The 20,624-nt window shown below is 46.0% G+C and overlaps 1 protein-coding gene and 1 long non-coding RNA gene across 2 annotated transcripts; one reads left to right on the plus strand and one right to left on the minus strand.

The window, feature by feature from the left end:
- Window positions 1-4,843: 4,843 nt before the first annotated feature.
- Window positions 4,844-6,487, plus strand: LOC146194408 (uncharacterized). Its single transcript, XR_014705877.1, has 3 exons — window positions 4,844-4,900; window positions 5,041-5,174; window positions 6,294-6,487. It is a non-coding gene; the product is annotated as an uncharacterized LOC146194408 (long non-coding RNA).
- A 451-nt stretch (window positions 6,488-6,938) lies between these two features.
- On the minus strand, window positions 6,939-19,443 carry LOC146194409 (uncharacterized). The gene is made up of 3 exons (XM_084596551.1): window positions 18,726-19,443; window positions 7,251-8,257; window positions 6,939-7,172 (listed from the first exon to the last, which is right to left on the minus strand). The coding sequence occupies exons 1-3, from the start codon at window positions 19,441-19,443 to the stop codon at window positions 6,939-6,941; spliced, it is 1,959 nt and encodes a 652-aa protein (XP_084452677.1).
- Window positions 19,444-20,624: the final 1,181 nt, after the last annotated feature.

Raw genomic sequence — 20,624 nt, forward strand, 5'->3', positions numbered from 1 at the left:
TGTATCGAAAGGGATTAAAGCGAATTATCTGTCGTACGTACTAAGCCGAAAGGTCGCTTGTAGAATAGCCCTGCATATGGAAGGAATGCTGCATAGGTCCAGAAACTTAGGACTTCTGCTTGAAAAGTACCGGGATAAGAGAGTAGAAACGATCATGACGTCATAGGCGTGAACTTCAACCATTTACATAGCAGGGAACCAAAGAAATCTTATTGATAAACATGGAAATAGCAAAGCACACTGGGACAATAAGTAATGTTTCAGTAAAACAGCAAACAGTACCGAACATATAAGATAGCGGCAAGAAATATATAATGCAGTGAGTTTCTGGTCACACGTTGTATATCGATAATGCGCAGCTGCAACAGGACTCCCTCGGGAGCTCTGACCACCTAACAAATTTCCAGACAGTCGATTGCTCGATCCTTTGTGCTCACACATATACGCGTGAGCCGCAGGCTTGCGTCTTTCAAGACAAGAACCGAGTTCAAATCACTTCGATGTACAAGTGACCTTCCTGAGTTGGATGTGCCGCGTCAACAACCTCCGGATAAAGCTTTGCTCTCCAAGAACTAACAGCTGGCTATATCTAGGTGAGACGCACTAGCATGGGGAACAGTAGACAACGGGGTCACCGAAAGAATACGATCGACCGCGTTCCTATTCTGCCAAATGATCAATCCCATGGACTTCGCTACAGGTTGTTCGAACGCTTCGCGCGGCCTTCCACTGTGCGACGAAAACGCTCACGGCGCTAGGCAGCGGAATGTCCAAGCTGCGAAGCAGTGCTTAAGGACACGTGTGTGAGACTCGACCTGACCAAAGTTGATACAGTTCAGATCAATATGCCAGCTGTAAAGCCTGTTTAATTTGGTGGGGATCGAATACGCCACACTCAGTGCGCCACCGAAAGTCTCTTACAGCATGCGGGAGATTGGGTGCAACAGGCGTCTCCCACTTCGCATACCTTTGGCACATATGTCTAGGGGCGCAGAATAGCAGAGCGCTTCGCAGAGATTAGATACTGCTATGGCTATCCATGCTCCGTCTACGAACAGCTCCTCTAACTATGCGAACACGTGCGCCTGTTTCCCCTGACCATACACTACAAACATATGCCTTCTACTTCCAAGCCAGTATAAAAGTTAAGGCCGCCCAACGTAATCTATGTGATCCACTAACTCGGATACCCAATAGCGCACAACAAAGGGCATAATGAAGACAAGGCGGAACCCAAATAGGCGCCACCACCTAGCTATAGTGAAAATATAATCAAAGTAGATTGACTTTGCAAGAGGAATACACAAGAAAACACGTGCTAAGCCATGCAGGGTCGTATCATTGGGAGGCTGGATCAATAAACAATCAAGGAACACAGATGTGGGAAAGTTGGCACCTGTGTGCCAACTTTATGAGAAGTATCGCGCATACGTTAATTAGCTATAACTTTAGGATGAACAAGATGTCCGAGATTATTGAGTTAATAGTCTATCCCTAGTGTGACTATTGTGACGCATGCACGTACGCACGCACGCACTTACGCACGTCTGCAGTCGCACAGAGTAAATTGTTCCACGACCTTACACAGTGGTACGATGGAATAGTTAATAATAATTGAAAGAAGGAAATAAAAATTAGGGGACGCTCAAGCTTCCCCTTAACATTTGACGGGATACAACGCCTTCTCATTCTTCTCTCTATCTCTCTATTTCGGTGGACAACCGCAGTTAATTGCAAATTGGTTATGGAAAGTAAAGGCTCAGCATCTGTCACAGATCCCGGTGGGAACCTGGACCGCATCTGCATATTTACCACCACATTCCGAATATTTCAGACAAAACTCGACGATACTCAAGCGAAAACCAGGTTAGCGAGGTGGCTTTTGGACCAAATGAGCTGTAGCGCTTCGCATATATACATATATGCTGCACTCTCGATAGACGAAACTCGAGTATATTGCCGACATGAGGATAAATGGAACAGCTTGGGACAAATATTTGCCCGCCTCAGTTAAAACACGGGGATTAGGAAAGCTTTATTCCTTATATATCAATATGCCGAGGCCGACTGTCTTTATCCAGAACACAAATGTGGTCCTGATAGTTTTCAAATAAAAATGAAAGGGACGCAAAGAGCCGATCGCCCGGACGATTCGCCTGTCGAACGTAACTTCCTGCGAACACAAGCATTGTGCAAGAAGTAACCTTTGGTTCTTTTGAGAAAATTCAAAGGGATTGCGTTTTGAGAATCCCGCGCAACATGACGAGGATCGATCGGCTCCTGCACCAGTGGCGGTCTACATTGTGTTAAATTCTTCAACGTCAGCCTCACACGCAGAAATATGGTATGAAATGCCAGAATATATATAAAGTTCCTTGAATCCCCTTTTCCCCAGCCGCGTATTCACTGCTGCTATAATATATCATTAAATAACATTGTGCATATCAAAGTAAAGTATCCTGCAATACCGCAGGTTTCCCCTCTACGTTCCATGAGGCAGTCGGCTTAGCAGGAGAAAAGTGGAAAATTCGTATCATTGAAACAGCTATTTTTATGCAACATTGAGTTATACCGCGTGAATGATATATATTGACACTATATCATTTGAGCCTGCTGATAGAATTATACATTGCGCAACAGAAGGTGAAATTAACTGTTATTTATACATATTTTGAAATAACGCTTTAACCGCGCGCTAATTGAGCCGCGGCGGGTATGGTACACTCTGTAGTTGATCGCGAGTTGTCATGAACTTATGCTTGAATTTGTGAACTGGTAGGCGCTGATTGTCTGTTTGAAGCATACTTAGTATTAAGTGCCTAAGATTTGCGCGGTAACTGCTATGAACCTACGAATGTAATTGTCCATTTTTTTATGGTTAAATGGTAACCTCTGAATTTAAACAATGTCATCATAAAGTTAACCTATAACATAACCCTAAGCAAACCCACGGTAAACCGAAGAGATCACGTGCCTTTAAGATGTTAACCGTCAATTACTTTTGCCAGTGCCCTCGAAACCTATCAATCCTAAACGCCCTTAAATTAGTTTCGCAGCCTCCGTGAGTTTACATTTCGTACGGGGTCAAGAAAAGAGGCGGTGAGCTTTTATGAGCTTTCATCCGGATCCGGTGCACTTTGCCCTGCGACCTTCTACTGATTTTCATGCATCCCTAGAACAAATGGACAAAATATATTTTTGTCAGAAACTTGCAGCAGTTACTATGTGGTTCAATCGGTATTTACCAGCTTGAGCTCGAAGTCACGGGCTTTAGTCGAGCTGCAGAAGCCGCATTATGATGGAAACCAAACGCGAAAACGGAAATGTGGTTTGCGATTAGTATGACAGCCCGAGGGGCTCTAAATAACCCACGTACTGCTTTGGGAAGTATAAATCCGCATGGAGTATGTAATCTCTGCAAAAGCACTCATAATATACAGTGTTCTGCAACTTAACTGTCTTGGAAAAAGACGGTTCCGATAAAGTTGCAGAACACTATATACGTAGCTAGGTCTTGCTATTTTGGCTAAATGAAGCTGCAGGTGTTCTACTGCCCCACACTTGGTTTATGTGGAAGATATTCGGTTAAAAGAACATTACATACATTCACTCCAAGCCATATTTTTTTCATGCAAAGAACTACAGCTGCTGGTATCAAGACGAGGGCTCTACAGAAGCCGCAGAAAAAAGAAAAGAAAAGAAAAGAAAAGAAAAGAAACTACCTCGACGCTTCTTGAACGACGAGGGAGGGGGGGGGGGGCGAGGGGGAGGGAGCGTACGTGAAAAAGAAAGAAAACTGCTTCTCGCTGCTCGGGACCCGCTGCCCCCCATCGGTCCATCTCTTTTCCCTGCGGCAAAGCGGAAAGAACCACGGGGAGGCGAAAGGCATCGAAGCACCCTACCGCGGGGGGCGACAGGAATGCCGAAGCAGAGAGAGAGAGCGGCGAAAAAAAAAAAAAAAAGAATTGCATGCACCGCACACAGGGAGATTCTCGCTGCTTTTTGCAGCTTCTCTCCCCCCCCCCCCCCTCCTCCCTTATTGAGGTCACGTGTCCAAATGGCGGGAAAACACATCCCGCGCGAGCTAAGATGCGCGGCGTCACTCAGTCGACGGCCAGCCTCCGTGTGGGCGCGAAGCGTACTGCCTAATCTTATCGTCCGCTTTTATTTCGCGCAAATTCAATCTGTCTCAACCTCCTGGTGCAGTCAGCGTTTGAAAAGAACAGCCCATATATGCAGCTGATGATTGCAGCCGCTCTGTACAGATTCTTCGTGCCGAAGTTCACCAAAACATGCGTAAGTACATGATCTTTCGGTCTTGATCAGAGGAGCTTTTTGCTAGATTCGATATTATACTGAACATAATAATGTATTGTCTTGGAGCATATGTTCGTCTTGTTATATACTCCTTGCATCTTTCTTCATATATATATATATATAATTGGCTGATCGCGCAGGAAGACTTGCTGAGCCGTTTGGAAACAAGGCTGCGGCTGGCTGCGGTGGCAGAATTGGCTCATTTTGCAGTCTGGGTCCTTCGGTATCTCCTGCCCCAAAATGCTCGCCTTTTAACATGGAGGGACACTCACTATACCGATCAGGTAAGTCCAATTATCACATATTTTGTTCGATACGACAATATACTGCCACTGTTTCTGGAGCGCGTATATATATGCGCATCTTGTTACTGCGTGCATTTTTTTTTATATATATATAATCGATGTGTGCGCATTTCGCTCTGATTGCGCAGGAAAACGTGCTGAGCCGACTTGGAAACGATGCTGTGGCGGTGGAATTAGCTCTTTTCGCTGCAGTCCGAGGTCCGATCTCCTCTGCCCAAAAACGCCCGTCTTTCACTTCTTCATATCGAAGTGCATGCACTGACATGTATACCCATCAGGTAAGTCAAATTAGCGCTGATTTTCTTCTATACGATAATGAACTGCAACTAATTATGTATTGTTTTGAGACTTATGCGCATCTTGTTACTCTAAATGCATATTTTGTAATTGGTGTGCGCGCCTTGCGCTGATCGTGCAGGGAGGCGATATCAGCTGATCTGGAAACTGGCTGCGACAGTGGAAGCTCGTTTCGCCGAAGCCCGAAGTCCTTGGTCTCCTCTACACTAAAACGCTGGCCTTTCACTTCTTTATGGCGGTGCACTTGCCGGACAGGTATTAGCGCTGATTTTGTTCGGAAAATTCGATTATCCGACTCACATCGATGGGACGCATGCAACCCAGTTAAATGTCAAATGCTATCACTGATATAAATATTGCAGCACCCCTCGCCATAGGAGCGATCAGAAGCTGTACAAGCATCATCGCTGCTGCCAAGCAAGCTCGTGCCAGGACTGAGTACAAGGTTTATGCCGTGTTTATTATTATTATTATTATTATTTTGCTGCTGTAATGATGTCTATACGTGAAAATTGATGATTGAGTGATGCGGTATGCTGGCAAGGTAAGTGAGCCAGTGCGTTCGTATTGTGGATTTTGGAATCATATGTGATGCACACAGATCTGAGCTGTTTCACATTGATTTTGCTCTGTGCGCCTGCTTTCTGGGCAAGCAGTTGTATTTTCATCGTGCGGATTATTTCCTGGTGCTTACATGCTCATGAGGTGTTCAGCTAACCTGTTTCAAGCTTTAAAAATTTACAACGGGTTTTATAAGCTTCTAGGAGTTGGGCTGTCTAAATAGCCGTCTTGGCTGATGAGAAAATTTTTAAAATAATGCTCGGTTGTTAAATAACGAAAATAAATAAGATGACTTATCGTTAAATATCCGGTCGCTTTTGCTGTAAAAGTTCCATCTAGTTTGAGAAAATTAAGCTGTATTCTACGGAATAAACTTATTGTAGGTTTCATGTAAATATCGCGGAAACTGTTTGCTCAGCCGCGTTGGAATCCCTCATACGCGCTCTATGACAAGCGCGGACACTTGGTTTTGCTAGAATTATTAAATTGCAGCATTAGCATTCAAGAACGCGCTTCGGGAGGATAAGGTTTGACTGCGCTACGGTTTCAAATTGCAACATCATGACTCCAGCAAAACGAAGTGATCGCGCCTTTCTCGCGGATTCACGGATCCTGATTACGTATTGCGGCTTTGCGCTAATGCGTTTTCAGTAGGGTCGCATGAAGTCAAGCGCATAAAATATATTGATGTGATAGTGCAGTTGGTGGCAGTGAGCAGACATTATGTTTTCTACCTTTCACCCTATATTTGCCTGCAATGTAAAAGTCTAGGCGAAAAGGAAATATTTAATTAAAACACTTGTCTTCGTACAGCTGACCAAGATGGAACCTGCCGCAGATCCGACCAGTCGCAGACATCAAGTGATCGACAGGCTGCCAAAAGAAGGAGACCAAGCCTCAAGCCCATCTTCCATATGTGGCACACGCGCAGTCATATATCCACGCTTATTAAAAAGCAAATCGCGAGCTTTTTCTGAACGCTGTTGACAAATAAATTTTTCACCAAATACTGCAGCTTTTGTTTCTTCATGGCATCAGAAAAGCTACTGCTTTTCTTGATGCATTTGTATGTGCTACCCCGTTATATATGCATGGCCCACGATATATTAAATGCATGGCATGATACCTGCACGAGGGGCGATGCCGGCCACTAACCGGCGTCGGGAAGCAACCGGCCGACGTACGGTCTTTCGTCAGCAAAATGCTAGGGCAGACGAGCGGCCGACCATTCAGTAACGCTGGCAGACGGCAGGCCCACGTGCGGCAGGTGGTCGGTCACGTCGGGCCAAAAGGTCGGGCCGTAGTCGATTGCCTAAAATCGGCCAACGTTAGGTCAGTGTCAATCCCCGACGCCGGCCCTCATTCGGGTGCCGAAGGTCGGCCGGCCACTTTTTGGTCGGCGAGAAAGGTCGGCCCTGTCTTTTGCCACACACTTTTTTTTGCTTGGGATAGTATATCTCACGTGAAGAATTCTTGCGTAGCTTCGATGGAGCCGCATTTCCTTTCAATATCTTTCTTGTAAAATGCCATTCCTCTCAGGACGTTTGTCCCGAAAAGTTGGAAGGCGTACGAAACCCTCATTTTCTCAAAACAGTTGGGATCTGTATGCGCTTCAGTGAGTCCAGGCATGACTTTCAGTGTCCGCACGCTGCAGTCGCGTCGGAATGCTTCTCGAACAGGCCACATTGAAACCTAGAGAAATGCAAAAACAACATTGCAGTTTTCCTCAATTACAAACAGCGATACGTAGTTTCAAGTGTGCCGAATTACCTTTCCTTCAGGGGCGATAAAGTCAGCCCTCTGGAGTCCATTTCGTAAGCACTTAATCAGATGAGGGAAGTCCGAAACGAAATGCAACTTCCTCTCTCTGTCAACGGGATGATCCACTTTGCACGTAACACTCTTTGCTGATGCACCAACCCCTGCAAGCCTCCACATTTTTCGGTTCCAGGCCGCCCCATCGCACGTTATGTAATCTACGAAAAGTCCGGCGTTCTCAACAATAATAACAGCTTCGATCAACATCTTCAATAAAATATCGCCCTTTACATTTCCTTTTGTCGCGAAGACACCGACAATTTGGCTCCATTTTCCTACAAGGGGCACAAACATACTTACCATACCATGATCGCACGGTTGGTGTTTATCCTGTGGTTTTGTAAAAGTACCAAGGTCGACGAAGCCTTGAACTTCTCCTGACGAGGTCACGCTGAAGTGCTCAGACAGCTTGATCTCGTCGACTAGTAGACCCCCATGCCTTTGGAAATTTGACATGCTCGATGTCTTCTTCTTTAGAATATTCATTGTCGTCGCACTAAAGCCCAACGATGACCGGTATGACCTCATATATTTTTTTATAGCAGTCTTGCTTGGTAGCACAAGGATATCATGCTTTCGTATGTGTTCGTACAAACGGGGACTTTTGAGCTTCATCAGAATGCACTCTAGGATCCATTCCTGGTTGTAGCGCATACCCCTCCTGCTTGACGTTTTTGTTGCTTGAAAACATTGCCGCACACTAGCCTGCTGTTTTCGTGGAAGGCAACTGATGCTTTTCTCAAGCACATCTTCTTCGATCACTGCATTCTTGGCCCTCATTTCCTCCAGGCGTGCTGTTAGACCTTGAAGCTTGGTTGAAATGCGGCGATTTTTCTGGCTCAGAAGTCGAAATTTTGTGGTCTTTGTGGCAGCTGTGCACTTTTGTACCCTCCGCTTCAAATGGCTTTTTCGTGTCAATAGGGCCTTCCGCAGGTACTTGCATGGAATGCATGTTGAGCCTGTAGATAGATTCAAGAGAAAAATATATTTCTACGCGTTGCTTGGCAACACCGGCCGCTATCAATTGCTTTTTTTAAGTTGATCCTTCTATTGTATTTTAATGGCATGCAGCTGCAATAGTGCGATATGCCGCACATGCAATAAGATCATATCAATGAACTGTAAAGGCTACTTCAGCGAAGGTGAACCAGAATTTTCAAAAATAGGCTTTTCTAGATACAGCGATAACTGCTTGACATTGTGACACCTGCGTTTGTTTATATCAACAAACAGATAAACCATATTGACTTTAAACCTCATTAACTAATTTTTTAACATATGCATCAGTTAAACTCTGTTGCTCATTAAGAATTTGGCTAGACCAGTAAAAAATGTGCATTGACGCAAGGGCTCACCCAAGCAAAAAAAAGTGTGTGGCAAAAGGTACGGCCGACCTTTCTCGCCGACCAAAAAGTGGCCGGCCGACCTTCGGCACCCGAATGAGGGCCGGCGTCGGGGATTGACACTGACCTAACGTCGGCCGATTTTCGGCAATCGCCTACGGCCCGACCTTTTGGCCCGACGTGACCGACCACCTGCCGCACGTGGGCCTGCCGTCTGCCAGCGTTACTGAATGGTCGGCCGCTCGTCTGCCCTAGCATTTTGCTGACGAAAGACCGTACGTCGGCCGGTTGCTTCCCGACGCCGGTTAGTGGCCGGCATCACCCCTCGTGCAGGTATCATGCCATGCAATTAATATATCGTGGCCCATGCATATTTAACGGGGTAGCATATACAAATGCATCAAGAAAAGCAGTAGCTTTTCTGATGCCATGAAGAAATAAAAGCTACAGTATATGGTGAAAAATTTATTTGTCAACAGCGTTCAGAAAAAGCTCGCGATTTGCTTTTTAATAAGCGTGGATATACGCGTGTGCCACATGTGGAAGATGTGCTTGAGGCTTGGTCTCCTTCTTTTGGCAGCCTGTCGATCACTTGATGTCTGCGACTGGTCGGATCTGCGGCAGGTTCCATCTTGGTCAGCTGTACGAAGACAAGTGTTTTAATTAAATATTTCCTTTTCGCCTAGACTCTTACATTGCAGGCAAATAGAGGGTGGAAAGGTAGAAAAAATAATGTCTGCTCAATGCCACCAACTGCACTATCACATCAATATATTTTATGCGCTTGACTTCATGCGACCCTACTGAAAACGCATTAGCACAAAGCCGCAATAGGTAATCAGGATCCGTGAATCCGCGAGAAAGGCGCGATCACTTCGTTTTGCTGGAGTCATGACGTAGCAATTTGCAACCGTAACGCACTCAAACCTTATCCTCCCGAAGCGCGTTCTTGCATGTTAATGCTGCAATTTAATAATTCTAGCAAAACCAAGTGTCCGCACTTGTCATAGAGCGCGTATGAGGGATTCCAACACGGCAGAACAAACACTTGCCGCGATATTTACATGAAACCTACAATACGTTTATTCCGTAGAATACAGCTTAATTTTCTCAAACTAGATGGAACTTTTACAGCAAAAGCGACCGGATATTTAACGATACGTCATCTGATTTATTTTCGTTATTTAACAACGGAGCATTATTTTAAAAATTGTCTCATCAGCAAAGACGGCTATTTAGACAGCCCAACTCTTAGAAGCTTATAGAACCCTTGTAAATTTTTAAAGCTTGAAACAAGTGAGCTGAACACCTCATGAGCATGTAAGCATCAGGAAATAATCCGCACGATGAAAATACAACTGCTTGCCCAGAGAGCAAGCGCACAGAGCAAAATCCATGTGAAACGGCTCAGATCTGTGTGCATCACATATATAATTCCAAAATCCACAAAATGAACGCACTGGCTCACTTACCTTGCCAGCATACCGCATCACTCAATTTTCACGTATAGACATCATTACAGCAGCAAATAATAATAATAATAATAATAATAATAATAATAATAATAATAATAATAATAATAAACACGGCATAAATCTTGTACTCAGTCCTGGCACGAGCTTGCTTGGCAGCAGAGATGGTGCTTGTACAGCTTCTGATCGCTCCTATGGCGAGGGGTGCTGCAATGTTTATATCAGTGATAGCATTTGACATTTAACTGGGTTGCATGCGTCCCATCGATGTGAGTCGAATAATCGAATTTTCCGAACAAAATCAGCGCTAATACCTGTCCGGCAAGTGCACCGCCATAAAGAAGTGAAAGGCCAGCGTTTTAGTGTAGAGGAGACCAAGGACTTCGGGCTTCGGCGAAACGAGCTTCCACTGTCGAAGCCAGTTTTCAGATCAGCTGATATCGCCTCCCTGTACGATCAGCGCAAGGCGCGCATACCAATTACAAAATATGCATTTACAGTAACAAGATGCGCATAAGTCTCAAGACAATATATAATTAGTTGCAGTACATTATCGTATAGAGGAAAATCAACGCTAATTTGACTTACCTGATCGGTATATATGTCAGTGCATGCACTTCGATATGAAGAAGTGAAAGACGGGCGTTTTGGGGCAGAGGAGATCGGACCTCGGACTGCAGCGAAAAGAGCTAATTCCACCGCCGCAGCATCGTTTCCAAGTCGGCTCAGCACGTCCTCCTGCGCAATCAGAGCGAAATGCGCACACATCGATTATTAAAAAAAAAAAAAAAATACGTAGTAACAAGATGCGCATATATATACGCGCTCCAGAAACAGTTGCAGTATATTGTCGTATCGAACAAAATATGTGCTAATTGGACTTACCTGATCGGTATAGTGAGTGTCCCTCCATATTAAAAGGCGAGCATTTTGGAGCAGGAGATGCCCAAGGACCCAGACTGCAGCAAAATGAGTAAAATTTGTCGGGCTAGTTGGTTCATAGTTCAATGCAATAAAAAGCTGCGCTAATCAGACACGGACGAAGGAAAGGTAGGACGCACACAAACGCGTTTGTGTGCGTCCTACCTTTCCTTCGTCCGTGTCTGATTAGCGCAGCTTTTTATTGCATTGAGCAAAATGAGCCAATCCTGCCACCGCAGCCAGCCGCAGCCTTGTTTCCAAACGGCTCAGCAAGTCTTCCTGCGCGATCAGCGCCCACACCAATTATATATATATATATATATATATATATATATATATATATATATATATATATGTGAAGAAAGATGCAAGGAGTATATAACAAGACGAACATATGCTCCAAAACAATGCATTATTATGTTCAGTATAATATCGAATCTAGCAAAAAGCTCCTCTGATCAAGACCAAAAGATCATGTACTTACGCATGTTTTGGTGAACTTCGGCACGAAGAATCTGTACAGAGCGGCTGCAATCATCAGCTGCATATATGGGCTGTTCTTTTCAAACGCTGACTGCTGCAGGAGGTTGAGACAGATTGAATTTGCGCGAAATAAAAGCGGACGATAAAATTAGGCAGTAGGCATCGCGCCCACACGGAGGCTGGCCGTCGACTGAGTGGCGCCGCGCATCTTAGCTCGCGCGGGATGTGTTTTCCCGCCATTTGGCCACGTGACCTCACGAAGGGAGGAGGCGGGGGCGGAGAGAATCTGCAAAAGCAGCTAGAATCTCCCTGTGTGCGGTGCATGCAATTCTTTTTTTTTTTTTTTTTTTCGCCGCTATTTCTCTCTGCTTCGGCATTCCTGTCGCCCCCCGCGGTAGGATGCCTCGATGCCTTTCGCCTCCCCGTGGTTCTTTCCGCTTTGCCGCAGGGAGAAGAGATGGACCGATGGCGGGCAGGGGGTCCCGCGCAGCGAGAAGCAGTTTTCTTTCTTCTTCACGCCCCCCCCCCCCCCCCCTCCCTCGTCGTTCAAGAAGCGTCGAGATAGCTTCTTTTCTTTTCTTTTTTCTGCGGCTTCTGTAGAGCCCTCGTCTTGATACCAGCAGCTGTAGTTCTTTGCATGAAAAAAATATGGCTTGGAGTGAATGTATGTAATGTTCTTTTAACCGAATATCTTCCACATAAACCAAGTGTGGGGCAGTAGAACACCTGCAGCTTCATTTAGCCAAAATAGCAAGACCTAGCTACGTATATAGTGTTCAGCAACTTTATCGGAACCGTCTTGGAAAATTTTCCAAGATAAGTTGCAGAACACTGCATATTATGAGTGCTTTTGCAGAGATTACATAGTCCATGCGGATTTATACTTCCCGAAGCAGTACGTGGGTTATTTAGAGCCCCTCGAGCTGTCATATTAATCGCAAACCACATTTCCGTTTTCGCGTTTAGTTTCCATCATAATGCGGCTTCTGCAGCTCGACTAAAGCCCGTGACCTCGAGCTCAAGCTGGTAAATACCGATTGAACCACATAGTAACTGCTGCAAGTTTCTGACAAAAATATATTTTGTCCATTTGTTTTAGGGATGCATGAAAATCAGTAGAAGGTCGCAGGGCAAAGTGCACCGGATCCGGATGAAAGCTCATAAAAGCTCACCGCCTCTTTTCTTGACCCCGTACGAAATGTAAACTCACGGAGGCTGCGAAACAAATTTAAGGGCGTTCAGGATTGATAGGTTTCGAGGGCACTGGCAAAAGTAATTGACGGTTAACATATAAACCTTAAAGGCACGTAATCTCTTCGGTTTACCGTGGGTTTGCTTAGGGTTATGTTATAGGTTAACTTTATGATGAGGTTGTTTAAATTCAGAGGTTACCATTTAACCATAAAAAAAGGGCAATTACATTCGTAGGTTCATTGCAGTTACCGCGCAAATCTTAGGCACTTAATACTAAGTATGCTTCAAACAGACAATCAGCGCCTACCTGTTCACAAATTCAAGCATAAGTTCATGACAACTCGCGATCAACTACAGAGTGTACCATACCCGCCGCGGCTCAATTAGCGCGCGGTTAAAGCTTTATTTCAAAATATGTACAAATAACAGTTAATTTCACCTTCTGTTGCGCAACGTATAATTCTATCAGCAGGCTCAAATGATATAGTGTCAATATATATCATGCACGCGGTATAACTCAATGTTGCATAAAAATAGCTGTTTCAATGATACGAATTTTCCACTTTTCTCCTGCTAAGCCGACTGCCTCATGGAACGTAGAGGGGAAACCTGCGGTATTGCAGGATACTTTACTTTGATATGCACAATGTTATTTAATGATATATTATAGCAGCAGTGAATACGCGGGTGGGGAAAAGGGGATTCGAGGAACTTTATATATATTCTGGCATTTCATACCATATTTCTGCGTGTGAGGCTGACGTTGAAGAATTTAACACAATGTAGACCGCCACCGGTGCAGGAGCCGATCGATCCTCGTCATGTTGCGCGGGATTCTCAAAACGCAATTCCTTTGAATTTTCTCAAGAGAATCAAAGGTTACTTCTTGCACAATGCTTGTGTTCGCAGGAAGTTACGTTCGACAGGCGAATCGTCCGGGCGATCGGCTCTTTGCGTGCCTTTCATTTTTATTTGAAAGCTATCAGGACCACATTTGTGTTCTGGATAAAGACAGTCGGTCTCGGCATATTGATATATCAGGAATAAAGCTTTCCTAATCCCCGTGTTTTAACTGAGGCGGGCAAATATTTGTCCCAAGCTGTTCCATTTATCATCATGTCGGCAATATACCCGAGTTTCGTCTATCGAGAGTGCAGCATATATGTATATATGCGAAGCGTTACAGCTCATTTGGTCCAAAAGCCACCTCGCTAACCCGGTTTTCGCTTGAGTATCGTCGAGTTTTGTCTGAAATGTTCGGAATGTGGTAGTAAATATGGAGATGCGGTCCAAGTTCCCACCGGGATCTGTGACAGATGCTGCGCCTTTACTTTCCTATAACCAATTTACAATTAACTGCGGTTGTCCACCGAAATAGAGAGATAGAGAGAAGGATGAGAAGGCGTTGTATCCCGTCGAATGTTAAGGGGAAGCTTGAGCGTCCCCCTAATTTTTATTTCCTTCTTTCAATTATTATTAACTATTCCATCGTACCAATGTGTAAGGTCGTGGAACAATATACTCTGTGCGACTGCAGACGTGCGTAAGTGCGTGCGTGCGTACGTGCATGCGTCACACACGGCTTCGTGCCGATGTCGGGATAGACTATTAACTCCATAATCTCGGACATCTTGTTCATCCTAAAGTTATAGCTAATTAACGTATGCGCGAAACTTCTGATAAAGCCTAGTGCACACAGGGGCCAACTTTCCCACATCTGTGTTCTTGATTGTTTATTGATCCAGCCTCCCAATGATACGACCCTGCATGGCTTAGCACGTGTTTTCTTGTGGCTCTTGCAAAGTCAATCTACTTTGATTATATTTTCACTATAGCTAGGTGGTGGCGCCTATCTGGGTTCCGCCTTGTCTTCATTAAGCCCTTTGTTGTGCGCTATTGGGCATCCGAGTTAGTGGATCACATAGGTTACGTTGGGCGGCCTTAACTTTTATACTGGCTTTGAAGTAGAAGGCAGATGTTTGTAGTGCATGGTCAGGGGAAACAGGCGCACGTGTTCGCATAGTTAGAGATGTTTGTAGACGGAGCATGGATAGCCATAGCAGTATCTAATCTCTGCGAAGCGCTCTGCTATTATGCGCCCCTATACATATGTGTCAAAGGTATGCGAAGTGGGAGACGCCTGTTGCACGCAATCTCCCGCATGCTGTAAGATACTTTCGGTGGCGCACTGAGAGTGGCGTATTGGATCCCCACCAAATTAAGACAGGCTTTACAGATGGCATATTGATCCGCACTGTATCAACTTTGGTCAGGTCGAGTCTCACACATGTGTCCTTAAGGACTGCGTCGCAGCTTGGACATTCCGTTGCCTAGCGCCGTGAGCTTTTTCGTCGCACAGTGGAAGGCCGCGCGAAGCGTTCGAACAACGTGTAGTGAAGTCCGTGGGATTGATCATTTGGCAGAACAGGAACGCGGTCGATCGTATTCTTTCGGTGACCCCGTTGTCTACTGTTCCCCATGCTAGTGCGTCTCACCTAGATATAGCCAGCTGTTAGCTCTTGGAGAGCAAAGCTTTATCCGGTGGTTGTTGACGCGGCACATCCACCTCAGGAAGGTCACTTGTACATCGAAGTGATTTGAGCTCGGTTCTTGTCTTGAAAGACGCAAGCCTGCGGCTCACGCGTATATGTGTGAGCACAAATATCGAGCAATCGACTGTCTGGAAATTTGTTAGGAGGTCAGAGCTCCCGAGGGATTCCTGTTGCAGCTGCGCATTATTGATATACAACGTGTGACCAGAAACCCGCTGCATTATATATTTCTTGCCGCTACCTTATATGTTCGGTAGTCTTTGCTGTTTTACTGAAACATTATTTATTGTCCCAGTGTGCTTTGCTATTTCCATTTTTATCAATAAGATTTCTTTGGTTCCCTGCTATGCAAATGGTTGAAGTTCACGCCTATGACGTCATGATCGTTTCTACTTTCTTATCCCGGTACTTTTCAAGCAGAAGTCTTCTGGACCTATGCAGCATTCCTTCCATATGCAGGGCTATTCTACAAGTGATCTCTCGGCTTAGTACGTACGACAGATAATTCGCTTTAATCACTTCCGATACATGTTCACGCCTTAAAACTAAAAGTTCTCCATATTATTAGTCTGCAAGCCACAACAAAAACCCGAAATTGCGGCAGCTGCTTCAGGAAAGAATTCTTTTCAATTAGCTCCTTTTATTGCGCGTACCTCGTCTAGCTCTCAATAAATATTCTTAATTTTCAATCACTCTGTATAACATAGGGGTCTCAAACTCATATTGATATGCAGGATGCGTTGAGAAAATATGTCTCTCGCGGACCAGGAGTGGACAGTAACAAGCAAGAAAATATAGAAGCCATACTAATTCAAAACAATCATAAAACAAAAGCGAAATACTAATAAAATAAATAAAAAACAACTGTTTCGTTCTTATGAAACCACACTCCCATTATTTGAGCAAAAAGAAAAAAGAAAAAAAAAAACAGGAAAAGCAGAGCATCTTCGATTTTTTGTGTCCAAACGCGCCGGAGGAGCGCGTTACTTCAGGATGGCTTGGCGGAGTTACTGAAAGGATACAGCGGTGAAAAATACTACAATAACTTGTCCTGACAATATATAAATGCGAATGAAAAAGTGGTCTGGTTGTCCAGCGCCTAGTTATTGAAGGTAACAAAGTTGACTGTCTTGTAATTTTGCTAATAACGCGCAACTTTGGAAAACGCGCTTACATTTCCAACATTTCGTTCGCACGTACAGCGTCCTCGCGGGCTCTTCTGCAACGAACTTGAAAGCACGCACCCACGGGCACAAGCTGCCGAGTCTTCCAAGAACTGTTGACAAGAAGCGGGGGAGGAGAGGGGGTTAGTTTCCGGTCCATTGTAGAATCGGACCGCTCGCTGCGAAAATGCTCCCCTCCGACTTCCGAAAAAAAAAAAAAATGAAAAGAGCCGCCCGTCCCACCCCGGCAGGTCGTAAAAGAGGATGAATGGGCCACACGCAAAGAAACAAAACCAAATGACAAGGACGCTGGCCCGTTTTCTCGCGGCTCTTAGCTTTACCAGACTCTTTTGAGAAAAAAAGTATGCGATTAATAACCTGGACAATAATCATTTTTCTTCGTTTTTTTTCTTCATGTATTTGATCGTAAGACAACTTGTTCGAAAAGAGCTTCAAAAATAGTATACAAATACCACAAAACTGCATGCTCTCTTCAAAGTCTGCGTGTACACATATCTTCTCTCGCCCAGTCAGGAACGCTCGCTACCAACTTTCGAGCTGCGGGGGTGGCACAATTGCCCCGCCCTTCCCACAATTTCCCCCCTCTTTTCCGCCCTTCCTTCGAAACGTCCGAGCGTGAGGTCGGTGTGTTTCGTCCGGGTCTCCCTCCGTGTACGCATTTCGCTTCTCCTGCTGCGAAGTAGTGTTTTTAGAATTTGTATGGAGTTTTAGAATAGGGGGACCCAAGGCTTGGGGCCCCCAAGAAAATAGCGTGCGGCGGCGCAACGTGCCAGTCGAGCGGCGAGTTTTAGAATAGGGGTTTTCCCGACGCAGCGGAGCCGGGCTTGCGTTCGTCGATTGCAGCGCCACGACGGTAAACCAAGAAAAAGCATTTAAATATATAAGAGCCAACAACGCTATTTTGTTCATCAGAAAGTGCTACTATTGCACAAAAATATATTGAAACTACCAGTTATATAAACTGTTTTTGTCATACAAGACGAAATCGGCCAATTGTCAATCCAGGCCGAGGCCGGGAAAACTCATTTGAACCTTCCGCGCTTTCCGCCGTCTGGTCCCCATGGCAACCAAACGAGGCGAACTCGCTAGGCCTAGCAGCTCGGTAAATCCGGAAGCAATCAGAAAATATAGGGCGTTTTATCGCTAAAATTTGGTTGTGCGGGCATCATGAGACATAGCATAAGCTTCGTTGGCCTTTCGTTTGCCATGAACGCGTGACACCATTGAGCGGTGACGACGAATGTGTGCCGAAGCGAGCGGCCGCCGCTTGGCCGAGCGCCGCCATGTTGCCGTAACCCAAGCGACCCAACGGCGGCTTGGGGCGAACGCTATTTTGGAAAAATAGGGGCCGCCCCAAGCGTTAACCCAAGACCCCAAGCGCGCCTTACGTTCTGCGCATGCGCATTTCGACGCCCCAAGCTCCTTGGGGGCCCCAAAGCTTGGGGCCCCCTATTCTAAAACTCTCTAATCTCTTTGCTTGCCTGCCGGAGCGTTCGCCGCGGCCAAGGCTTGCCAGTGCCCTACGCATAATTTCTGCCCCCGTGTGCTTTTTCTCTTCTGTCCGCTTCTTTTATTTTGCACAATAGCCTTCTCCTCCCTTACAATGCGAAGTTGCGTCTACTCAAGTGCCCTGCCATATAGCGGACGAATTTCAATGAGTGATACGGGCTAAATGGGGTGTACGGGAGCTTGTGCGCCAAAATATAACTGATGTTACATCACCTACAGCTGCGCTTCGTAATAAGCAAACAGTATAATGACATGATCTACACATGAAATCGCGGTCACCTTGTGGCTTGCTGTTTATCAGAACTCGGTAAATAATTTTACTAACAGCTATAAGGTTCACTAAAAATGTGAGCGACAAGTTAAACAAACAATAGCATTAATTAATGTAACAAAACATTTCCACTAAATAGCATGTATCATTTTGTTCCATACTAAGCGCAAATTACATAACATCGCGAAAAACCAAAGCCAAGTAACAGGCAAATATAAAAAAAGTAGCAGTCGTGCTCTTCATAACGTTTTTTCAATGTACTGCCTCAACAGTCGGGCCGACGCATTGCCGCACTCTTGCCATTAACCTGGCGCCGTGCCCGGTATTTAGTCCGCCCAAAAAGTCGGGCCAAAGCCCGCTGCGAACTACTTGCCGAAATGGCTGGCGGCTACCTCCGGGCCGACCGCTTGCCGTGGTTTACTAGCCGACTAAGTAGGCTGCCGACCATTTTCCGAACGTCGGCCACACGTAAATGGTCGGCCAAGGATGCTTGGGTACCTTTGTCATGTACAGTTCCGTTGCATTTGGTGCTCACAAGAAGGCCATCTACATCCCATATCTGCTGCTTGAGTCTTTCTGTGAGCGGCACACCGACCAACTCTTCTGATCTACCCACGCCTTTACAAATTTGCAAATAATCTGCTTCTTGTAGCACTTGCTCCCCTTCGCTCAGTGAGCTTAAAACCTTTTCGGAAATCATTGTCTTGCGAACAAACGTGCGGCAAAGCACTGTACTTGGGCTGTCTCCATAGTTCATGAACACAGGTTTCTCTATGCTGATAGCGTGTGTTTCACAGTTGAGGGAGCCGTGGACGAAAGCAACACCATCGTAGTTCCAAAGCTTGTGCAGTGCCCAGAGCTCAGATGGTTTAGGGACTTCGCTTAGCTGAAACGCATAACTCTCGCGAGGCTCACATAACTCCGCTGTTTCGTCATTCTGGGACGTAGTAATCGGTGATATATCCCCTTGTGTGCATTGCCTCTTGGCCGACAGGTCGCTAGGCACTTGCGAAGACGTTCTTTTTCTTGTTGGCCTCTCGCGCGAAGGCTTTTTGGAGAGATACGCGGGAAGGTTGGGCAGAATTGTTGGTTCTGCATCTGGTGAAAGAGATGGCTTGCCACGTGGTATGCGCACCTCTTTGCCGTTGATGATATGCACATAGTCTCTTAATATATACTTCTCTTCAAAATGCAGCTCACACACGGCATCCGTCATTTCCAGGGGCTTGTCCGCACGGTGCAAGTTGCGCTGCCATGTGCGGCGCCTTGCTTCGTCTTCAGGAACCCCGAATAATGATAACTTCGGAGTATCCTTCACTCCACTGTAGCCGGTCCTACATCCAGGAGCAAAACAATAGTTTCTCCGCCGAGGTTTGCTCATCTCGTAATTTCATGGGCTGCTCAGCGCAGCAGAGATGAAATCAAGACGCATATGAATTAACGTACGGAAAAAGGCTTGCCCACAACGATCTTGTTGAAACCAGCGCGCGTACCCTACGCAGATGCGTGCACGTGCTAAGATTGCCGCACAAAGTGTTCCGTTTCTCGTACGGTCAGTGGATGGCCTCTACCTGTTTCCTGGAGAAAGTCACGGGGTACACTGAATTGTCTTCTGACAATGGGATTTGGGGAATTACGCCTATGTTAAACAGCATAACAGGGGACGACACACTGAAAAAGCACGCCAAGGCAGAGCGCACTCCCCGTGTAACAAGCCGCCGCCTATCGCAGCGAGCTCCGGAGTATGAGGAGGCTGCCAAGTGAAAGGCGCAGCAGCGCCGCCGCGCGGTGGCCCGAGATTTCCGCGCCGCCTGCTTCACGCGCTCCGCTGGCGCGGCGCTTCCCTCGCCCCACTACACCTATTCTAGTTCACTATAATTCTGGCTGGAAATGGATCGCAACGGTGGCCGTCGCGAGAACTAGCGGCGCTGCCGTCAGCTCTTGCTCCGGGCGCGTCGTCTGCTACACGCGGCGCGGAAGCGTGGAGCGGTCGGCACACATGTGGCTTTTGCGTGTTGCCGTTGCACTGTACAAGGCTACAGTATAATTATAGCTACATTATGACAATTTGGCTTCGAAGCCACGCATTACCTCGGAGAACGCGTTCGTGTTATGCGAAATTCACTGGTTAACGTTGAGAAACAAGTGTGGCAGCGCCGTCGTCTTGCTCACAACCGCCCCTGACCTGTTATCTAGTGAAGCAGCGTAACGGCACAAGGCCAAGGTAAGAAAGGGACAAAAGAGCGCTGAACTGATAAAAAATGTTTATTCCAGATGCTATAAGCACATATTGTAGGGGTGTGTTTATTCGGTAAACCCAGATGGATCCAGCCGCTCAGGAGGAACTCGCAGCGGAGCGTCAGGCGTGGCGAATGAGCAAGGCAGCGACCAGCGATC

Source organism: Amblyomma maculatum, chromosome 3 (assembly GCF_055883805.1).
Source record: "Amblyomma maculatum isolate TAMU_Amacu chromosome 3, ASM5588380v1, whole genome shotgun sequence".
Taxonomy (NCBI): Eukaryota; Metazoa; Arthropoda; class Arachnida; order Ixodida; family Ixodidae; genus Amblyomma; species Amblyomma maculatum.

Excerpts from the sequence above, each read along its gene's own strand:
- LOC146194409 (XM_084596551.1), bottom strand. The coding sequence starts at position 19,443 with ATGACGGATGCCGTGTGTGAGCTGCATTTTGAAGAGAAGTATATATTA. Across the intron at positions 8,258-18,725 it reads CGGAACTGTACATGACAAAG|GCTCAACATGCATTCCATGC; the intron begins GTACCCAAGCAT and ends ATCTATCTACAG. Across the intron at positions 7,173-7,250 it reads TTATCGCCCCTGAAGGAAAG|GTTTCAATGTGGCCTGTTCG; the intron begins GTAATTCGGCAC and ends GCATTTCTCTAG.